General features: G+C 40.6%; 1 protein-coding gene across 16 annotated transcripts in view; it reads right to left on the bottom strand.

Moving 5' to 3' along the window:
* Positions 1-22797, bottom strand: part of FAM120B (family with sequence similarity 120 member B) — a 97495-nt gene that overhangs the window by 65923 nt on the left and 8775 nt on the right. For 15 of the 16 annotated variants that reach the window (XR_002915363.3, XR_008526614.1, XR_010140404.1 and 12 more), the window contains exons 2-4: positions 19181-20863; positions 15038-15218; positions 7790-7891 (exon numbers count right to left, since the gene is read on the bottom strand). Coding sequence is in view for 10 of the 16 variants with exons in the window: in XM_009242461.4 (XP_009240736.3) it covers positions 7790-7891; positions 15038-15218; positions 19181-20842 (1945 nt within the window). In the remaining 6 variants the exon portion in view is untranslated. The remainder of the gene's footprint in view (positions 1-7789; positions 7892-15037; positions 15219-19180; positions 20864-22797) is intronic. The other variant, XM_054558528.2, reaches the window with a different exon arrangement.

The raw sequence follows: 22797 nt of genomic DNA, 5'->3' as shown, positions 1-22797 counted from the left end.
AAGAACAGAAATCATAACAGTCTCTCAGACCACAGTGCAATCAAATTAGAGCTCAGGATTAAGAAACTCACTCAAAACTGCACAACTACATGGAACCTGAGCAGCCTGCTCCTGAATGACTACTGGGTAAATAACAAAATTAAGGCAGAAATGAAGAAGTTATTTGAAACCAATGAGAACAAAGAGACAACGTACCAGAATCTCTGGGACACAGCTAAAGCAGTGTTAAGACGGAAATTTCTAGCACTAAATGCCCACATCAGAAAGCAGGAAAGATATGAAATCGACACCCTAATATCACAATTAAAAGAACTAGAGAAGCAAGAGCAAACAAATTCAAAAGCTGGCAGAAGACAAGAAATAACTAAGATCAGAGCAGAACTGAAGGAGACAGAGACATGAAAAACCCTTCAAAAAAATCAATGAATCCAGGAGCTGGTTTTTTTTTTTTTTTTTTGAAAAGATTAACAAAATAGACAGACTGCTAGCCAGACTAATAAGAAAACAGAATAATCAAACAGACACAATAAAAATGATAAAGTGGATATCACCACTGATCGCACAGAAATACAAACTACCATCAGAGAATACTATAAACACCTCTACACAAATAAACTAGAAAATCTAGAAGAAATGGATAAATTCCTGGACACATACACCTTCCAAGACTAAACCAGGAAGAAGTTGAATCCCTGAATGGACCAATAATAGGTTCTGAAATTGATGCAGTAATTAATAGCCTAGCAACCAAAAAAAAGCCCAGGACCAGACGGATTCACAGCCGAATTCTACCAGAGGTACAAAGAGGAGCTGGTACCATTCCTTCTGAAACTATTCCGAACAACAGAAAATGAGGGACTCTTCCCTAACTCATTTTATGAGGTTAGCATCATCCTGATACCAAAACCTGGCAGAGACACAACAAAAAAAGAAAATCTCAGGCCAATATCTCTGATGAACATCGATGCGAAAATCCTCAATAAAATAATGGCAAACCGAATCCAGCAGCACATCAAAAAGTTTATCCACCACTATCAGGTCGGCTTCATCCCTGGGATGCAAGCCTGGTTCAATATATGCAAATTAATAAACATAATCAATCACATAAACGAACCAATAACAAAAATCACATGTTTATCTCAATAGATGCAGAAAAGGCCTTCGATAAAATTCAACAGCCCTTCATGCTAAAAACTCCCAGTAACTAGGTATTGATGGAACATATCTCAAAATAACAAGAGCTATTTATGACAAACCCAAAGCCAATATCATATAGAATGGGCAAAAGCTGGAAACATTCCCTTTGAAAACTGGCACAGGACAAGGATGCCCTCTCTCACCACTCCTATTCAACACAGTATTGGAAGTTCTGTCCAGGGCAATCAGGCAAGAAAAAGAAATAAAAGGTATTCAAATAGGAAGAGAGAAAATCAAATTGTCTCTGTATGCAGACGACATGATTGTATATTTAGAAAATGCCATTGTCTCAGCCCAAAAACTCCTTAAGGTGATAAGCAACTTCAGCAAAGTCTCAGCATACAAAAATCAATGTGCAAAAATCACAAGCATTCCTATACACCAATAATAGACAAGCAGACAGCCAAATCATGAGTGAACTCCCATTCACAATTGCTACACAGAGAATAAAATACCTAGGAATATAACTTACAAAGGACATGAAGGACCTCTTCAAGGAGAACTACAAACCACTGCTCAAGGAAATAAGAGAGGACACAAACAAATGGAAAAACGTTCCATGCTCATGGATAGGAAGAATTAATATCATGAAAATGGCCATACTACCCAAAGTAATTTACAGATTCAATGCTATTCCCATCAAGCTAACATTGACTCTCTTCACAGAATTAGAAAAAACTACTTTAAATTTCAGATGGAACCAAAAAGCCCGTATAGCCAAGACAATTGTAAGCAAAAAGAACAAAGCTGGAGCCATCATGCTACCTGACTTCAAACTATACTACAAGGCTACAGTAACCAAAACAGTGTGGTACTGGTACCAAAACAGATATATAGACCAAAAGCCTCAGAAATAACACCACACATCTACAACCATCTGATCTTTAACAAACCTGACAAAAACAAGCAACAGGGAAAAGATTCCCTGTTTAATAAATGGTGCTGGGAAAACTGGCTAGCCATAAGCAGAAAACAGAAGCTGGACTCCTTCCTTACACCTTATACAAAAATTTACTCAAGATGGATTAAAGACTTAAACGTAAAACCTAAAACCATAAAAACCCTAGAAGAAAACTTAGACCATACCATTCAGGACATAGGCATGGGCAAAGACTTCATGACTAAAACACCAAAAGCAATTGTGAGAAAAGCCAAAATTGACAAGTGGGATCTAATTAAAGAGCTTCTGCACTGCAAAAGAAACTATCATCAGAGTGAACAGGCAACCTACAGAATGGGGAAAAATTTTTGCAATCTATCCATCTGACAAGGGGCTAATAACCAGAATCTACAAGGAACTTAAATTTACAAGAAAAAAACAACCCCATCAAAAAGTGGACAAAGGATATGAACAGACACTTCTCAAAAGAAGACATTTATGCGGCCAACAAACATATGAGGAAAAAAGCTCATCATCACTGGTCATTAGAGAAATGCAAATTAAAACCACAATGAGATACCATTTCATGCCAGTCAGAATGGTGATCATTAAAAAGTCAGGAAACAACTATGCTGGCGAGGATGTGGCAAAATAGGAATGCTTTTACACTGTTGATGGGAGTGTAAATTAGTTCAACCATTGTGGAAGACAGTGTAGCAATTCCTCAAGGGTCTAGAACCAGAAATACCATCTGACCCAGCAATCCCATTACTAGGTATATACCCAAAGGTATAAATCTTTCTACTATAAAGACACATGCACACGTATGTTTACTGCAGTACCATTTACAATAGCAAGGCTTGGAACCAACCCAAATGCCCATCAATGATAGACTGGATAAAGAAAATGTGGCATATATACACCATGGAATACTATGCAGCCATAAAAAAGAATGAGTTCATGTCCTTTGCAGGGACATGGATGAAGCTGGAAACCATAATTCTCGGCAAACTAACACAAGAATAGAAAACCAAACACCGCATGTTTTCACTCATAAGTGGGAGTTGAATAATGAGAGCACACGGACACAGGGAGGGGAACATCACACACTGGCTCCCGTCGGGGGGTTGGGGGCAAGGGGAGGGGCAGCATTAGGACAAATACCTAATGCATGTGGGGCTTAAAACCTAGATGATGGGTTGATAGGTGCAGCAAACCACTATGGCACATGTATACCTCTGTAACAATCCTGCAAGTTCTGCACATGTATCCCAGAACTCACATTAAAAAAAAAAACTCAAAAAACCCTGACTACACACACGCAAAGTGAATCTTTAGATGAACAAAATTCAAAAGCCTATTTATAATAAGCAAGAAAATTCATTCGTATATAAACTAAACAGAATACATTTACATCTCAATACATCAAGCTCTATACTTACATGGATAAGTTTTCTAATTTCATGCTTACAAAAATGACATCATTACACCACTCCCATCTAATGCATTCAACAGTGAAAGTGGCTATAGAAAGTAGTAATGCAAAATTTAACCCTTGTGACTCTAATGTGAATTTGTTAACACATTTGACTAAGCTTCACACTATTTTTTACAAGTTGGTGAAAAACTGCTTTTGAGATTTTAACCAATTTATGTTGATCTGCGATGGTTGGGGCAGTTTCAGACACTGGCAGCCACATGAGCAGAGCCTCACCAAGGGCAGGCACACACACACCCACACACCAGCTTCCTTTCACCACTCACAGAAACCTCCAAGACTTGTTGAGACTTTCTTGACTGACCTTGCAACAAGGGTCAGATGAAAACCTTCAGCAATGTATGTAAGAGGAGGTGAACAAGAAAGCCACTACAACTGTTTGATAGCAAATGACAGACTGAATCAAATACATGGTCCTTTTTTCATGAAATGTATGACTTACCCTCATTTCATTCTGTAAAATAGTCTTCTGAAATATTCTGCAATTTTGGTAAATCAAATGTGTATAGTCAAGAAATACTAAGCTTTCTGATTGTTGAACACCACTTTAAAAAGGTTCTTCAAGATAGACAAATTACCAATTAGATGTGTGCATTAGTTTTCCTAGGTTTCTAAAATAAGGATATGCTTAAAGTAACTTAAAAAACAACACTTAGAAGAGAAAAAAAGCCACCAGCACTTTGAAAATGAAGAATTGACAAATCTCCAATTCTGGAGACGGAAAAGGCAATTTCAAATGCTTGCCTCTGGTGTGGGCCAAGACTCCCAGCCAAAGAATGGAGAACGTCAGGAAAGTGGGTAAGAGGAGTGAGAGCAGGCAGTGTGCTGGGAAAGGGCAGACACACATGCACACATCAAGGACTTTTACGAGCTGGGTTTGGGAAATGGAAGCTAAACTGTGTTATCACAAACATCATCTTCCATGATATATTGTAAAAGAAATGAAATGTGGTATATATATCCTATATACATGCTCCTGCATGCACACACGTAAAGATGGGGCCCATACGCTGGGCAGTGGCTCACACCTGTAATCCCAGCACTTTGGGAGGCAGAAGCGGAAGGATCATTTGTGGCCAGGAGTTTGAGACCAGCCTGGCCAACAAGGCGAAACCCAGACTCTACTAAAAATACAAAAATTAGCTGGGTGTGGTGGCACGTGCCTGTAGTCCCAGCTACTCAGGAGGCGGAGGTTGCAGTGAGCTGAGATTGTGCCACTGCACTCCAGCCTGGGCAACAGAGTGAGACTCTGTCTCAAAAAAAAAAAAAAAAAAAAAAAAAGATGAGGCCCACAGAAATACACGCATGTAAATAAGCTCCCTGAATAAAACAAACCAGTGTCTTGGTCCATCTGAGATGCTATGGCAAAACACCATAAATTAGGTAGCTTTTAACAGCAGAAAATTTCTGGAGGATGGAAGCCCAAGATCAAGGTGCCAGCATGGTTGGTTTCTGGTGAGCCCCGCTTCCTGGTTCACAGATGGCACACTGGCACCTTCACATGGAAGAAGGGGCCTCTTTTATAAGGGCAGGAATCCCATCTAATCACCTCTTTCCCTCCCAAAGGCCCCACCTCCCAATACCATCACATTAGTGATTAGGTTTTCAATACCAGAATTGGGGGGCGGGAAGACCAACATTCAAACCATAGCACCCAGGAATGAGATCTCTTTTTCTGCTCCCTGGCTCATTAATTTTGATTATTTCCCCTTCCTAATTTTTAACTAATTTCTATAGTTTTTTTCTGCACCCTTCAGCCTCACTTCCACTTTGTTGAAAAATACTTGTGATTTCCTTTTATTTCTACAATTCAGGAAAGCAAGCATTAAATCACATGTGCTATCAGAAGAAAAAGACTTAAAAAAAAAAAAGAACATGGGCCACTATATTGAAAAAATTCACTGAAAATGTAGCACTTATGAGATTACCCTAATTAAAACTGTCTTAGAAGAACAAGGAAAATCAGGTATGGGTGTCATTTGGGAAAAACTGGCTCTAGTGGTGCGACAAGAACCTTTTGCAGGTTTTCCTGACAGGTGGAAGGGGAGGGCCCATCGGCAGAATCTCACTTTTTTTTTTTGAGATGGAGTCTTGCTGTTGTTGCCTGGGCTGGAGTGCAATGGCGTGATCTCGGCTCACTGCAACCTCCGCCTCCAGGGTTCCAGCAATTCTCCTGCCTCAGCCTCCTGAGTAGCTGAGATTACAGGTGTCCGCCACCACACCCAGCTAATTTTTGTATTTTTAGTAGAGACAGGGTTTCACCATGTTGGCCAGGCGGGTCTCAAACTCCTGATCTCAGGTGACCGACCTGCCACGGCCTCCCAAAGTGCTGGGATTACAGGCGTGAGCCCCTCTAACCCCACCCGGCTGATCTGTTTTTAATCGTATGTTGTATTCATGTGAATACTTGACAGAAAATTGGATGTTCTGTTTTCCATTTTTGTCTAAAATCATTTGGCAATATTCCTCATAGATATTGAAAACCATTTAAAATTTAAAATCTTGTCTTTTTAATTATCATCACTAATGCAAGTGTAAATAAGGAGTCACCCATTGAAATAATCTGGAATAAAAAATTCAAATCCAATTTCTAGAGTAACAGCTGTGGAAATGAGTGTGTTTGAGATGTGGCCCTCTGTGTAAAAGTTCAAATCCTATGTCTAGAGTAATAGCTGTGGAAATGAGTGTGCTTGAGACGTGGCCCTCCATATAAAAATTCAAATCCAATTTCTAGAGCAATAGCTGTGGAAATGAATGTGTCTGAGACGTGGCCCTCCATATAAAAGTTCGAATCCAATATCTAGAGTTAACAGCTGTGAAAATGAGTGTGTTTGAGACGTGGCCCTCCATGTAGGGCACAGGCTTCCGGAGCTCCTTCCAGAAGAGAACCCAATGTGTGGTCCAAGGTGCTACACACCCACTTTCCCACTCTAGGAGTGCAACGGAGGATGTTTTCACAAGCTCTGAAGTAGTCTCTCTAACACTTACACAATTTCTGGAATTTACTAAAACATTATATAGAGTGGCCTTTAAAATTAACTCTTGACACAATGACAAACAGTCAAATGTTCTCTTTAATTCAAACAATGAAGAGAGATGTAATAGTCATTTTCCATATTATATTTGGAAAGATACTATAAGATGAAAATTACATATATAATAAAACATTTTTGGAAAATTATTTTGGGTATCCTTTAAAAAAATGCTCCTTACTGTAAAAACAAATGTCAATGCATTTTAATTATGTTTCTCTGATAAGTAGTTTTAAGGTTTTAGTCTATGATTAACAGAATAAGGAAACACTCCCTACAATAGCTTTTCTCAACTTCTCTCTCAATACAATTCCATTTATTTAAAAACCAATTATAATGCTCAGATCCATACTTGGTAAATTACCGGTTCATGTGATGGAAAATAGTAGCGACACCAGAGAATTTAATGCATATGAAAATGGAATAGCAAAACTGTAGGAAAATATTTGTTCTGTGAAACAATGACATGAGCCACTAAAAATAAACTCTGAAGCTTAGCCTCCTCTTTCTTAACTGTGTATGTAGAACCCTACCCTGACACTTGTACATTCCTGACCTGTTTCAGATACTATGAACTCACAGAAAGAAAGGCTGCTCTTTGGATATACTTCAGCTAATCTTCAGGTGAACTTTGTTTTCCCTTACCTCTCATTAAGTTTTAAGATACTACTCATGAAAATATAACCTTTTTTCCAGTTAAAATAACCCTCCTTTATCTTCTCTTTCTGGTGCCAGAACTCATCAAAATATGCTTTCAGTGTTGGGGAGAAGGTAAGATTGTTGATTCAAGCAGAATATCAAGAATCTATCCTGTTAAACTCCATGGACGTCTACCAAGCAACAACTAGACATCAGGCACTGGGGCTGCGGCAGCAACATGCGCTGACCACAGCCATCCTTCTGTCTCTTTTATCTCTCCACTGCTGTGGATCTGGACCAGGGTGGATGGAGAAAGAGGCAGAGCACCGCCGCAGATGGTACGGGGTAAACCTGCCACAGCATCATCCTTCCATTATTTTGGGACTTTATTAGATGGATACATTAATCATGAGCCAAGGGTTTAAATAAAAACTAGTATTTGTGCAATTCTGGTAAAAGATGCTTTCCGTAACTGATGCATTCTTAGACTTTTATCATAGAATGGAAAGATCTGTGGTTCATTCAAAGAAAGGCTGCCTGTACCTGGAATGGTCATCTGCAGTGGCCTGACGAGGTCCGGGTGCCTCAGTGGGTTCCCAGGATACACAAACCACTCCTTGACAGCCGGGCAGGTGCTGGTAACATCTGAAGAAAAAGAGTTGGGTCAGTAGGTGCATGACAGCATGCATCGCTCACAGTGTCACAGACCCAGCTCTGCCCAGGTGGCCAATTCAAAGGTGAGCTCTCAAATCCAAGGTGACTGAGCAACCTTAGTTATCCAACAATTAATTTTTTATCCTCCAATCTGAGGGTAATCTGTTCATTCCATCAAGAACCATATCCTGTGGAACCAACAAAATCCTCAGGATAATCTGGGTAAGTAAACAATAATATGGGAGAGAGAGTTTACCATGTTAATGACTCCTACGATGTCTTTCCTCCCTACCCCCCTCACACTGTTCCAGAAAACACTTAAAGAAAACTGCTGGAATTTGACAGTCAACATGGATACAGTTTTTTAAAGCAAGACCAGGTAAAGAAGACAGTGGGTGTAACTGAGGAACTCTGAAGGGAGGACGTGAGCAGACAGCAGGTGCTTAAGGGGGACGGGAAGAAGAGGTGGTGTCCCTAGATGCCAGACATCCCAGCACAAAGGTGATCATCAGTCAGACAGCTGGTCAAGTTGGGCAGAAAGAGGCAGTCGGCTTGATCCAGGGCTGAGGGAAGCAGGCCTTGATGAAGAGAAGAAGAGGCGACACTTTTCTATAAAGAGCTGAGAAATGAAGTGGAGAGATGTCCCCTTAATGTAGAACAAAAACACAAAAACAGGAATCAAAAGATGAAGAAAGAGAGTTATCAATCCAGGAAGCCCCACCTGCATTTCACAGCAGTTCCAGGAGAAAACTGAGACAACACAGATTTGCTAAACACAGGATAAAGAGAACATCTCAAAACCTTCTAAGAAAAAAAAAAAGTCAGTAAAAAAGGAACATGAATCATTCCAGCACTCAACTTTGCAGTCGGCATTATCAGCACCTGTGACGCCACACGACCGTAGGGGTGGCTGTGATCAAGCACAGCCACTGAGCAGGGGACAGTGGGGATGGTCGTTTGTGAATGGGCAGAGCCACTGACCAGCCTTCCTACCTACCGTCAACACTAGAACTGAAGAAACGGTTCTAGCAACTGCATTCATGTGACGGACAATGGGCAGTGCCAGATTGTTATCCCAGACAGAAGGGAAACAACTCTCTATCACGCCAATTTTGTGCCCATAGGCACTGTCCAGACTGTATCCTAGTGAGGGAGATAGTTCCTCAGATGAGGAGACAGAGACTGGAGATCAAGACTATTGAGGCCACGATCTGCAGAACAGAGCACCAGAGAGCAGGGCAGTGTGCAGATGGCAAGTGCCCTTTAGACTCTGGCTGAAGAGAGAGCTATCGGGGTATAGGGTAAGACTCAGAGAAGCCAGGCAAGGTCCTGGGGCTGGCCAACCAATGGAGCTTGCGCTGGGCTTGAAGACAGTGGAGTTTCCACTACCAGCAAACATGAAGAGACATCATCCTACACCTTGGGCACTCTAGTGATAGCCTGGAAGGCCCTATCTTAGGAGTAGGGCTGTGCTAGCTGTAAAGTAAAAGCCACAATGGACACAGCTTAATAAAGTTTAAAGGTAAGTCTCGGAAGGAGCAGGTAGAGTAACTGTCCGACAGAACTAAACTCTACACTCTTTTTAGTATCCAAAATGTTCTAGCATACAATCAAAAAACGCTAGATAAGAAAATAAGCAAAACTATGTGGACCCTGTAGGAGGAAGTCAACAAATGGCCCAGAGGAAGAGGCTAAAGAGATTGAGAAAGACAAAATCTTATTTAAAAAAACGCTCATTTCTTCCAAATTTGATAGGAAATATAAACCCATAGATTTAGGAAGCTCAAGAATCCCATGAAGGGGGCAGAGTGAACCTTACTCAAAATCCAGCAAACAGGAGAGGAACTGCAAAGACAGTCAGAGGAGAAAAGCCACGTTACACATGGGGAACAACGATAAAGATGAGCCTTGCTGTCTCATGAGAAACTACACATGCCAGGAGAAAATACAGAACGACCTAAAATTCTATATGCAGCAAAAATATACCCGCCAAAGAAAGATGAAATACAGTCCCGTACTTCACAAACGATGATTCGGTTAGTGACGGACTGCATACACATTTCTGGTGAAGCCTTGATGATCCTGACCCCGTGGAGTCCTAGACTAATGTGCATGCTTGTGTCTGAGCTTTTAACAAAGAAGTTTAAAAAAATTAAAAATTTCTAAAGTATGAATTCAGGAGGTAGAGTTAAAACTTTTTCTAATAGAAAAAGGCTTATAGAATGATATAAAGAAAGAATTTTTTGTCCAGTTGTATGATGTGTTTGTATTTTAAGTTAGGTGTTAATTACAAGAGTCAAAAAGTTAAATAAATTTCAAAGTTTATAAAGTAAAAAAGTTACGGTAAGTTAAGGTTAATTTATTGTTGAGGAAAGAAATATTTTTTGAATGTATTATAGCCCTAAGTGTGCAGTATGTATAAAACCTACAGCAGTGTACGGTCATGTCCTGGCCTTCCCATTCACTTCCCACTTGCTCACCAGAGTCATTGGAGCAGCCTGCATGTGCAGTGTGTATAAAGCCTACAGCAGCACGGTCATGTCCTGGCCTTCCCATTCACTCCCCACTCACTCATGGACTCACTAGAGCAGCCTGCGTGTGCAGTGTGTATAAAGCTTACAGCAACACAGTCATGTCCTGGCCTTCCCACTCACTCCCCACTCGCTTACCAGACTTACTGGAGCAGCCTGCGTGTGCAGTGTATATAAAGCCTACAGCAGTATACGGTCATGTCCTGGCTTTCCCACTCACTCATGGACTCACTGGAGCAGCCTGCGTGTGCAGTGTGTATAAAGCCTACAGCAGCACGGTCATGTCCTGGTCTTCCCACTCACTCCCCACTCACTCATGGACCCACCGGAGCAGCCTGCGTGTGCAGTGTGTATAAAGCCTATAATTTAAAGTGGAAATTGGCAAACTACCAGCTCATGGGTCAAATCTGCCTGCTTTTTTACAGTCTGAAAACTAATAATGTTTTCATATTTTTTTAATGGTTGGAAAAAAATGTTTTTAAGAATATTTTGTGACTCCTGAAAATTATACTCTAAAAAATTCAAGTTGGCCGGGCGTGGTGGCTCACACCTGTAATCCCAGCACTTCGGGAGGCCGAGGCGGGCAGATCACAAGGTCAGGAGATCGAGATCATCCTGGCTAACACAGTGAAACCCCGTCTCTACTAAAAATACAAAAAATTAGCCGGGCATGGTGGCGGGTGCCTGTAGTCCCAGCTACTCGGGAGGCTGAGGCAGGAGAACGGTGTGAAACCGGGAGGCGGAGCTTGCAGTGAGCCAGGATTGTGCCACTGCACTCCAGCCTGGGCGACAGAGCAAGACTCCATCTCAAAAAAAAAAATTCAAGTTTTGGCCTGGTGCAGTAACTCACATCTGTAATCCCAACACTTTGGGAGGCTGACGTGGGGGATATCTTGAGGTCAGGAGTTTGAGACCAGCCTAGGTAACATAGCGAGATCCTATCTCTTCAAAAAAAGAATATTTAAAAATTAGCCGGGTGTGGTGGTGCATGCCTGTCATCTCAGTTACTCAAGAGGCTGAGGCAGGAGGATCCCTTAAGCCTTGGAGTTGAAGGCTGCAGTGAGCTGTGATGGTGCCACTGCACTCCAGCCTGGGCAACAGAGTGTGACTCTGTCTCTAAAAAATAAATAAATCAATAAAATAAAATTCAAGTTCTGTCACATGGAAAATTGAATAAAGGCTTCCTGGCACACAGACACATTCATTCATGTACATGTTGTCTACGGCTGCTCTTGCACTACAATAGCAGGATTGGGTAGTTGTGACAGGGACTGTGGAGGGAGCCCTCAAAACCTACAATATTTATTATTATCTGACCCTTCACAGAAAAAGTGTGCCAACCCCTCATGTATTATAGGGTTTAAAACATATGCATAATCTCCAAAGGTTACATATTGTATGCTGCCATTTATATAACATTCTGAAATGAACAAGAACATAGAGATGAAAAACAGATTCGCAGTTGCCAGAGGACAGGAACGGAGGGAAGAAAGATTGCCAGGACATAGGGGCACACGGAGGGAGTGCTAACAAACCAGCTCTGTATCTTGGCTGTGGTGGTAGCTGCAGGATCTTTGCATAGACCTACACACCCACACACATAAATGCATGCATGTAAAAAATGGCACAACTGAATAAGGTCTGCAGTTTAGTTAGCATTGTACCTGATGTTAACTTTCTGGCTTTGATATTACACCACAGTTATATAAGATGTCATCTTTGGAGGAATCTGAGTGAAGGGTGCATGGGAAACTATGTACTATTCTTGCAACTTCCTGTGAATCTGTAATTATTTCAAATTTAAAATATATATATATGTACGAGACATTAAACGACAATAGCAAAAATGTTGGGGAGAATGAAAATACAGTTATAAGGTTTTTACATTGCTAGTAACATAGTATATTGTTTGATAGTAAATGGTGACGTTAAAGATATTAAAAGTAATTGCAAAAACCGCAATTAATCTGCACCAATCTAACAGACCCCAGATCAACCACTTTTTTTTTTTTTCCCTGAGATGAAGTCTTGCTCTTGTCCCCATCTTGTCCCCAGGCTGCAGTGCAATGGTGTGACCTTGGCTCACTGCAACCTCTGTCTCCTGGGCTCAAGCAATTCTCCTGCCTCAGCCTCCCGAGTAGCTGGGATTACAGGCGCCTGCCATCACGCCCAGCTAATATCTGTATTTTTAGCAGAGACAGGGTTTCACCATGTTGGCCAGGCTGGTCTCAAACTCCTGACCTCAGGTGATCTGCCTGCCTTGGCCTCCCAAAGTGCTGGGATTACAGGCGTGAGCTACCGTGCCCGGCCAACTACTTTTTTTTTTTTTTTTTAAAAAAAGGTAAATCTAATAATCCAAATGAGTGCATAAAACACAATACTAAAAATTATTAAACTAATCCAAAAGAAGTATGAAAATGAGAAAATAAGGTGAGGAAAAAAGAACAAAGAGCAAAACAGAAGAGTGAGCCCTAATTACACCAAAAGTTACGTTCAGTGTGAACATTCCAATTAAAAGAGAGACTGTGACACTGGACATGTTGTTTTTAAAAGAGATGCACTTTAGATGTTAAGAAATAGTTTAAAACGATAGAAAAATTACCATATCATGCAAACATTAACAGTAAGAATACTGGAATGACTATATTACAATAAAACAAAGACAACTTTAGGACAAGGAGTATTACCATGTTTTTAAAAGTGAACTCTCCTGTTAAAAGGGTCGATTCATTAAGAAACATAACAGTCCTCAACGTATATGCACCTAACAACAGAGTTTCAAAATACCTAAAGCAAAAACTGACAGAACTGAAGGAATAAATAGACAGATCCACAGTAAGAGCTGGAGTTTTTAACCGTTTTCTCCTGGGAACTAAGAACAAGCAGACAGAAAATCAGTACAAGACTTGGAATAACCTTATTAACACTGCTGACATTTACAGAACACTATACTCAACAACTGTAAAATACACAACACTTTCAACTACAAATGGGATCATAAACTAAGTCAAACAAATAACATAGGATACACTTCATTATTATCATATATAAATCAGCAAAAACAGCATTTTATTTTCATATCTTAATAATGTAAACTTCATGTAGAAAGCCAAAAAGTTGAGGGAGAAAGAAAGAAACTAAAGATCAACCATGAAGACAAGTTCAATGTGAATGGTTTTTCCTGTTTATGTGGTTATCTAATAAAGTTATCCACTTGGTCATAAATATATTACATTAACAAAGTATGAATTTTAGGTTAGTGAAGTTTATATAGTTTAATGAAATAGTCTGAAAATAATTCCAATATTATTATTTAATGTAAAAATGTTTTCATGAGGAAGATCTCTTTTTTCCATCGAGTCAATGTGCAAACATCCATGTTAAGAAGGAATGTGGGTAGAGAGCGCATAAGAAAAAGAAATTTTAAAAAATGACTTAAATAACATTTGGCTCCAGAGTTTATTATACAGGTTATTTCTGTTTTTAAATCAGCTTAAACATCTTTCTCATGTCTGCTTCCTTAGGTCACAGGGGTGAACTCTTGCGGTATGTATGGGAGAAAGCAGTGCATGCTGGGTGGCGCTACAGGAATCTAACAAAAACTGGATTTAAATAACCCCACTACCCCTGAGCCCCATCATCCAAAAATAATAATGATGACTTTTCCATCTGATGATTCTATTATCACTTTTAGATTATGTAAATGCTCACTCTCTGGAACAACAGAGTAAGGTTAACATTGACACGTCTGGAAATAATGATGTTTAGGCAAATGGACCACTTTCATCAGTATCCTACTCCTTCTCTCTCTTATCCTGGTAATAGTGTGTAGACCATGTTTCTTATCAACGCACTCTCAAATCAGACCATAAAGTACCTAAGGTCTCTGTCTAAAACGAACAAGGCCTTACTGAAATAGAAGGTCACTAAATGCATTCAACATCTCTGGTTTCTAATATGAAGTGTTCTTCCACACTCCTGATTCCCCCCAAAACTATTCCAAATGGTGAGTTATGAGACCTTCACTAACTTTCTCCTTGGGGTTAGAATTCCTCATTTTCACTATTTGGGTCCTTGATGGTCCACTCTCTACTCTTGTTGCTAAGCACATAATGGAAATATAGATGAGAAAAAACACAAATTACAAAAACACCAAAGGAAAATTGTTTGTATTTAAAAACATGATCACTAGATTTTGTAAAATTATTTTATAAAAATCACATTTTGAGGGAAGACTAAGTAGACATTGTTTTCTTCTAATAATAGGCATACTCTACTCTCCCCTACAGGAGGAAAGAATTTTCACATTTTTAAAAAAGCAAAAATCCTTTTAAGGCATAAAAATATGACATTTTATAGAAATCATGCATTCTTCTTTTAATGCATACTGATCGACTTACTGCTAATTAGATATAGATGTCCAATGGCACTTACGCTTAATTTTTTACAGATGTCAGTGGTATTCTCAATTATAGATTTGACAGGGAAATAAAACCCATTTAACTGTCTTCATGTCTTGAAATAATGCACTCTATTTCATCTGGCCAGTTTCTCAGAACTCAACTCCAAATAGAACCTTTACTAAGAGAGACCAACCAATTCTCACCTTGACAGTCCTCCAGTAAGAGTGAGTAGACTCGCTGTCGAATGGGACGGTAAATGAAGGCCTGGCTGGGTAAGGCCTGGTCAAGCTCATCTTCTAGGGTGTTGCTGCATTCAATCTCTCCACTGCTCATGATGTTGTACACCAGGTAGCTTTCTGCTTGGACGTGATGTGTCCTAGCAACCTGTTTGAAATTTAAATACAACTGAATTTCTCCTTAAAAACAAGATAGTAACCTTAAATAGGAAAAGTCAATGCCTTTCATCATATGCCAGTTTTTTAAGGCCCTCAGAAATGTAACTGACCCTGAAATTCATGACATCAAGTTGCCATGTTCTCTTTCCTTTGGACTACCAATTTCAAACTTTCTATTCCCCCTCCTCCTCCCTCCAAACATCTACCAGTCTTATCTTCTGCAGTATCTCACTGTTCTGTCTCCTTAATAACCTCCCAGTAACCAGGTGCTCACTACTTCTCACCAGTATTGCTATGAAAGGGTCTTAATCCCCTAGCCCAGTTTCTCCCCTTTCCAACTCATCCTTCACACCATTGCCATACTGTCTTTGAAAACTTTGCTACCCTATTCAAAACATTTGAATGGCTACCACAAATCCTTCGCCATAACATTTGAGGCCCCACTATAAAGCCTCAATCTCCTTTTTCTAGCCTTGCACACCATTTCACCCTCATAGAAATGGCCATAATCCAGTCTCAACAGAACATCTTCATTGCTCCTCAAGAGTACTCAATCCTCTTCTACCTTTACTTGTGCCCCATAAGAACTTACCCTACCCAGAATCTTTCTCTTCCAGTCTTTCCCAGCTTCCCACTTTACAATCCTCTTTTCCCTTTAAGGTTCGCTGATGTCACCCTCTCCTCCTCCCTTAGACAGGACCAACCTCCAGCTTGCCTTATGGAGTTCATATCCTATTTTCCCTGTAACACAGCTGTCTGGTCTGCCTCCCTTATTAAACTGTAAGCTGCTTAGCATTAGAAGCCGTACTATATTCATTCACTCATTTGTTCAGAAATTGTTTACTGAGTGAAAAAACCATGTGCCAGGCACAGGTGCTTCTCCTCTGTAATGTCAAGACAGTGCTGGCTCATGGTAGGTGATGAGATACATGATTTAAATTAATTCCACTTTCTCATTAAATAAGTAGTTAAAATCAGAAGGGCTATCATAGCCTAAATATATAGGTTTTACCTTCCAGTGAAGAACATTCTTATTACTGTGAGAATAAGTTCATCTAGATTACTATTCAAAATTTAAATCCAGTCTACTACTAAAGGCATTAAAATGTGATGCTAGAATAACCTGGATACCAGAAACTCTGAATCCTAAGAGTGTCTCATCTATATGTACTTAAATAGTCCTAGTTATGTTGATTCATTATTCGTAGGCTTCAGTCTTAATCTCTCTGTTCCTTACCTTCTTCCTATAGAAAATGGGTTTAATAAAAAAGTGCCCAGCTCCCAGGACTACTGTGAGGATTAAATGCATCAATATAAGAAAAGCACTTGTCCTGAGGTGTGACTTGCAGCTCACTGCCAATGCATGTTCTATAAGATTATGATACTATCCGGCCAGGCACGGTGGCTCATGCCTGTAATCCCAGCACTTTGGGAGGTCGAGGTGGGTGGATCACTTGAGGTCAGGAGTTCAAGGCCAGCCTGGGCAACATGGCGAAACCCCATCTCTATTAAAAAATACAAAAATTAGCTGGGCGTGGTGGAGTGCGCCTGTAGTCCCAGCTACTCAGGAGGCTGAGGCGGGAGAATTGCTTGAACCTGGGAGGCGGAGGATATAGTGCCACTGCACTGCAACCTGGGTGACAGTGAGACCCTGTCTCAAAGAAACAAACAAACAGAAACTCAACTGATCTTCCAAAATGCTGACATAGAGAAGACACAGATATAAGGCTGTGGTTATGAGTGTATCCAATGTAACTGTTGTGCCCACAGCCTTTCTACCTGAGCATTTCTCCAGGGTGACTACGTATGGTTAAAATACACGTTTGAATTTTAGTTGCCTGTTAGGGTCGGAAGATGACATTGCAAAAAATTTTTATAGAGAAAATGTAAGGGCAATGTAAGAAACTTCAAAATTGTTTTCAAAGATACAATTAAGTGCAATCCATGTGAACAACTCTCGACCCACCACTTTGCCCAGGCACTCCCTTCCTGTGAGGACTCTCCTTGACTTTGCCTTCCCCAGCAAAGGCTCTTCCACTGCCAAACTCCCTGTCGGCTTTGCCTCCACTCTCAACCCTGAGCTGCAGTAACTCTCTGAGGCCATCAGGACCTCCTAATTACTGACCCAAGTGCCTATGTCTAGTCCTATTCTACCTCTTTACCTCTGTAGCATGTGATACTCCTGACCGTTTCTTTTCTCATTTTTGAAACTTGCCCCCTTGGACTTTTGTTGGGATTATCCCCTCCTTATTCTCCTTCCTCCTCTGCTCACTCCTGATCTCTCAGTGGACTGTTCCTTAAGTCTCCATCCCACATCATCTTGCTTTACACATAAAATAGGATAACTCCCAGATGTCTGTCTCTTGCCAGTAATAGAACTTTAGGCCCATATTTCACTACGAGAACGTGTTACAGGTGCCATCTACTCAACTAAAGTATAACCCACTTAATATTCTTCTCCCTGTAAAACCTTTCCTCCTTCTTCCTTAGATTAACAGCATCTACCATCCCCGGTACTCAAGGAGGAACTTCACCTCCACAGCGAGACTTATTAGTTTCACTTTTGAAACATTTCTTGAATTTGTTTTTTCCTATTTCCATTGCCATTTTCCTAATTCTAGCTCTTTTGTATTTTACCTGAGTTACTACAATGGCCACTTTAAATCCACTCACTGCACTGTAATGTTTCAAAAACCAAAAATCTGATCACATCAATATACCTGCTTAAAAAAAATCGAATGCTGGTTGGCTGGCAGGTTCACATGGCTGCCCTCCAAGTCTCACCACACAGCTGCTCAGCTGCTGTCCAGGCCTGAGTTTTGCATCAGACTAGGAGCAGGAGCTTCCTTACAGATCTATGTAGTTGTAACTAGATGAAAGATGGTGGCGTTCACAGTGCTGGGAACAAGGAAAGGTGTGTGGTTAAGATAGTTAAGTTTGGTCTAGAACTTGCTGAGGTACCTTTGAGACATTCATGTGGACACAGACCTCTTCTGTAAAACAAGGATAAGTCTATCTCACAGGGCTGTTGAGAAGATCTAATGAGAAAAGTTACCTAATGCACCTAGCACAGAACCTCACACGTAGTGGCCCCCATCAAATATCTTCAAAGGCGCTATAATACTTTCAGAATTAAGTCCAAATTCCTCACGTGGCATTTAATAACCTTCCCAATTTGGCTATGATTGTCTACCTTTTCCCATTTTTTTCTCCAAACCCCATACTCTAGCCTGGCCTTTCTCCCTGCGCCCCTGCGTGATGCAGATTCAAAACGCTACACCTTTAGTACTTCCACAAGTCCCAAGTCTTTGCTTATTCAATGCATATTTTGGCTGCCCCATTAAGGTCTGGCTCCAGTTCTACCTCTTTGGGGAACTTCTCCCTGTACTTTATTTATTTTTATTTTTTGAGACAGTTTTGCTCTTATTGCCCAGGCTGGAGTGCAAATGGCATGATCTCAGCTCACTGCAACCTCCGCCTCCCAGGTTCAAGCAAGTCTCCTGTCTCAGCCTCCCAAGTAGCTGGGATCACATGTGTGCGCCACCATGCCCAGCTGATTTTTGTATTTTTAGTAGAGACGGGGTTTCACCATGTGGGTCAGGCTGGCCTTGAACTCCTGACCTCAGGTGACCCACCTGCTTTGGGCCTCCCAAAGTGCTGGGATTACAGGCGTGAGCCACCGCGCCCGGCCTTCTCCCTGTACTTTAACCCACAATGTTCTCTTTCTCTCTCATATACTTATAGCACTTTTCTGTAACATTCATGTGACAGTATCCAACATTGGTTATGAGTTTTCACACATATAACGTCACACTTCCTAACGAGACTTAGAGACTCCTGTTGTGCATCCTCTCAGTGGCCAAACACTGAGGCAGTAATGGATCTTCACTAACAAATCCATCAGTGGATATATTTTCAATCATGGCATATTGGCTGGGCAGATACACATACCTTTAAGATTTCAGTGTCTGAAACCATGGTTACTTGTTGCTTTACTTCAGGCCCCACATTTGTGGGGTCTTCTTGTTTAATTTCAGGGTTTGTACGCATGAGAGCTTCTAGCTTAAATTCAAAATCTGTTGCTACAGGTAATTTTTTATTGATTTCAGGGTGTGTACACATGGAGTCTTCTTGCTTGGATATAGGATCTGTACATATGGAAACTTCCTGTTTGGATTCATGGCCTGTACACATAATTTCTTGCCTAGATTCAGGGTCTGTCCATATTAAAACTTCTTGCCTGGATTCAGGGCCTGTATACATGGGAACTTCTTGCCTGGGTTCAGAGTCTGTATACATGGGAACTTCTTGCCTGGATTCAGGGCCTGTACACATGGGAACTTCTTGCCTGGGTTCAGGGTCTGAACACATGGGAACTTCCTGCCTGGATTCAGGGCCTGTACACACGGGAACTTCTTGCCTGGATTCAGGGTCTGAACACATGGGAACTTCTCGCCTGGGTTCAGAGTCTGTATACATGGGAACTTCTCGCCTGGATTCAGGGCCTGTACACATGGGAACTTCTTGCCTGGATTCAGCGCCTGTACACATGGGAACTTCTTGCCTGGATTCAGGGTCTGAACACATGGGAACTTCTTCCCTGGATTCAGCGTCTGAACTCATGGATATTACTTGCTTGTCCAAAGTTATTACACCTTTGGGTTTTTGGAAAAACCATGGAGATTTTTGTCCTGGTAAAAGATATGATGCCATTCCTTTATAAAAAAGAGCTTTGTTTGGTCCCAGAGGTAATATCTCTTCTAATTTTTTCTCACCTTGATACAAGTGAAGAACTTTCGATATATGGTCTGACACAGCTAATATGATGTTACCTTTTTTGTCAAAGTTCTCTTTTACAGAGGTGTAGGATGATAAGCATTTGTACCTAAAGCTTTCAAACATGCCCTCTGGGATTATGTCATTACCAAGGAGGCAGGCCAGAAGAGGAAGGTCGGCCACACGGAGGCCCAGACTCTCACAGAGCTTCTCTCTGCAGAGCATGACGGTGTCCAGACTCTCTAGGCAGAGCTCGCTAATTGAAAAGTAGGGACAAGTGTCATAGATTAGGTAGTCAGTGTCTTCCCCCAGAATCCCAAGACAGTTATGCTGGAGGCCATAGGAAGCTACCTCATAATCTGCTTCCTGTAAGGAACACAAAGTTTCCTGGCCCAGTGTCTTTAGAGCAAATCGTGTAAACACAGCTAGCCCTGAGGGGATGAAGAACATATTTCTGCCTGGCTGCTCCTTGTGTGACTTGATGTAATGAAAAATCCTGGATATCTCCCTGTTGTTCTTGAGCCTTCGTTTCACCCATTCATCTCTCTTATCCTGCTCCACCATGCCATCAAAGAAGAATATCAACTTGATCCCAGCTGCTGTAAAAGTTTTAACAAAATCTCGCAAAGCAGAAAAGTATTCTCGCCACTGGCCACCGCAGATCCAAGATTCTGGAGTATACCAATATCTGAGACAACACATGGCATCAACCACAATGGTAGGGGTACATCCAGGATACTTGCTTCGGTGGTGCTCTGCCAGTTCTTTGAAATTTACTACTGTACATATATGTGGGCAGGTACTTCCCACAAATCCTTGCAAACCTCTCACACCCATAACTGAACTCCGGGAAAGGATCTGGAAAGAAAAATACATTAATCAGTAATTATGGCATTATCATTAGATATATGGCACCTTTCAAAGCAAACACAGTAGTTAATATTCACACTCTGTTTCCAAAAACACTCTTGTCTCCAAGGTAACATGATATGCTGGTTAAGAGCCTGAAGAGTTCTCAATTCAAACATATGAAGAACTTTAAGTATAAGTTAATTACTTGAGTTGGACTTTCACAAGGACAAGAGAGTGTAGCAGTCTTTTAATGTTTTCACTAAGATTATCATTCAAGGTATTTCTTGATAAAATTCAAAAAGAGGTTAAGTTTTCAAAGTAGTAGTATTTCTCATCTAGGAACTCAAACAGAAGTTATTGTTAAAAATCTAAAACATAAATTGAAACACCACATGGATGATTCTCAATATAATTTTTCTGAGTAAAAGAAGTCAGACAAAAAAAGTACCCACTATGATTCAACTTATATAAAATTCTAGTTCATGAAGAGTTAGGCTAATCCATAGTGACAGAAAGCAGATCAGTGGTTGTCTGGGATGGGGACAGACAGTGGCGGGAAGGATTACCAAGGGGAAACTTTTGGGGGTGACAGATACATTAACCACTTAGTGTTCATGGTTTTACAAGTGTATGTGTATGTTAAAACTTACCAAACTGTATACTGTAAACATGTGTCACATACACCTGAATAAAGGTGTCAAGAAGGCCACATAAAATTCACTATGCTGAATGTTGTAGTATCTGAGATAGTGACTGACTGACTTTGCAGAGAAACTGCCCATTTGAAAATTTAAAGACAGATACAAAGTAGTTTACAGTTAGAATCTGGAATCTGGAAAAGGTATGAGCACAATATTGTATATGACGTTATAAAAGGCGTTCTTCAAGTAGGCAATGATGTGTGCGAATGGTCAGAAAAACTCTGTGCTGACATTCTTTATGATCTATGCTTTTTCCACTATAGTTTTCTTTAAGAGTCATGCAGGCTTTATGTCCTTTGATAAAACACAACAAAAAATTCTTAATATGCAAACAGCAGCACAAATGATGCCTCTCCTAGACAGGCTGAAGGCAGCAGTCATGAGGTGACTAAGCACATGGGTATCTCTCATGTTTAGGGTATTTCCCAGCTGCCAGACAGTGGTAGGCACTTAACATATACATTCTAATCTTTAGGACGACCCTGACACGTAAATATTATCAGCTTTATTTTACAAATGAAGAAACTATAAATTGTTAGGTTGAGAAAAGGCATCCTCACAGGACTATCTTTTAAGAATTTACCGATTTTTTTGTTTTTTTTTTTTTGAGACCAGGTCTCACTCTGTTGCCTCGTCTGGAGTGCAGAGGTGTGATCACAGTTCACTGCAGCCTCAACCTACCAGGTTCAAGCGATCCTCCTGTCTTAGCTGCCACCACACCTGGCCATTTTTTTTTTTTTTTTTTTCAGTGGAGACCAGATCTCACTATGTTGTGTTGTCCAGGCTGGTCTCAAACTCTTGAACTCAAGTGATCCTCTCGCCTCAGCCTCCCAAAGTGCTGGGATTAGACATGAGCCACTGTGCCCACACAGAATTTACTGATTTTTAATGGGATCTAGCCCCTAACAGTAGAATTTGAAGGTATCCTTTTAATAGCCACATTAATGGGATTTTCATTAATTGCATAATGAAAATATGCAAAAATTGGGTGAACATAAATAGCACACATTTTATGATGACATTTAGAGAAGGCTTGCTCATAAAGTTATTAAATATAATGGGATACATTCATACATCTGCACCAAATCACTACAGTATTGTGACTTGTAAAGAGTTTATCTTGGAAACACAGCCAAGATATTTGAGTTTTTGAAGTGGAAACTGGGCTTCATAGTGTGATTACGTCAACTGTAAGGTGGTTCTATGGCATGGAACCTATGTCCAGGAAGGTTACACTCA

This window comes from Pongo abelii, chromosome 5, assembly GCF_028885655.2.
Source record: "Pongo abelii isolate AG06213 chromosome 5, NHGRI_mPonAbe1-v2.0_pri, whole genome shotgun sequence".
NCBI classification, from domain to species: domain Eukaryota; kingdom Metazoa; phylum Chordata; class Mammalia; order Primates; family Hominidae; genus Pongo; species Pongo abelii.
Note: the sequence above shows the minus strand (reverse complement) of the source record. Positions and strands in the feature narration are given on the sequence as shown.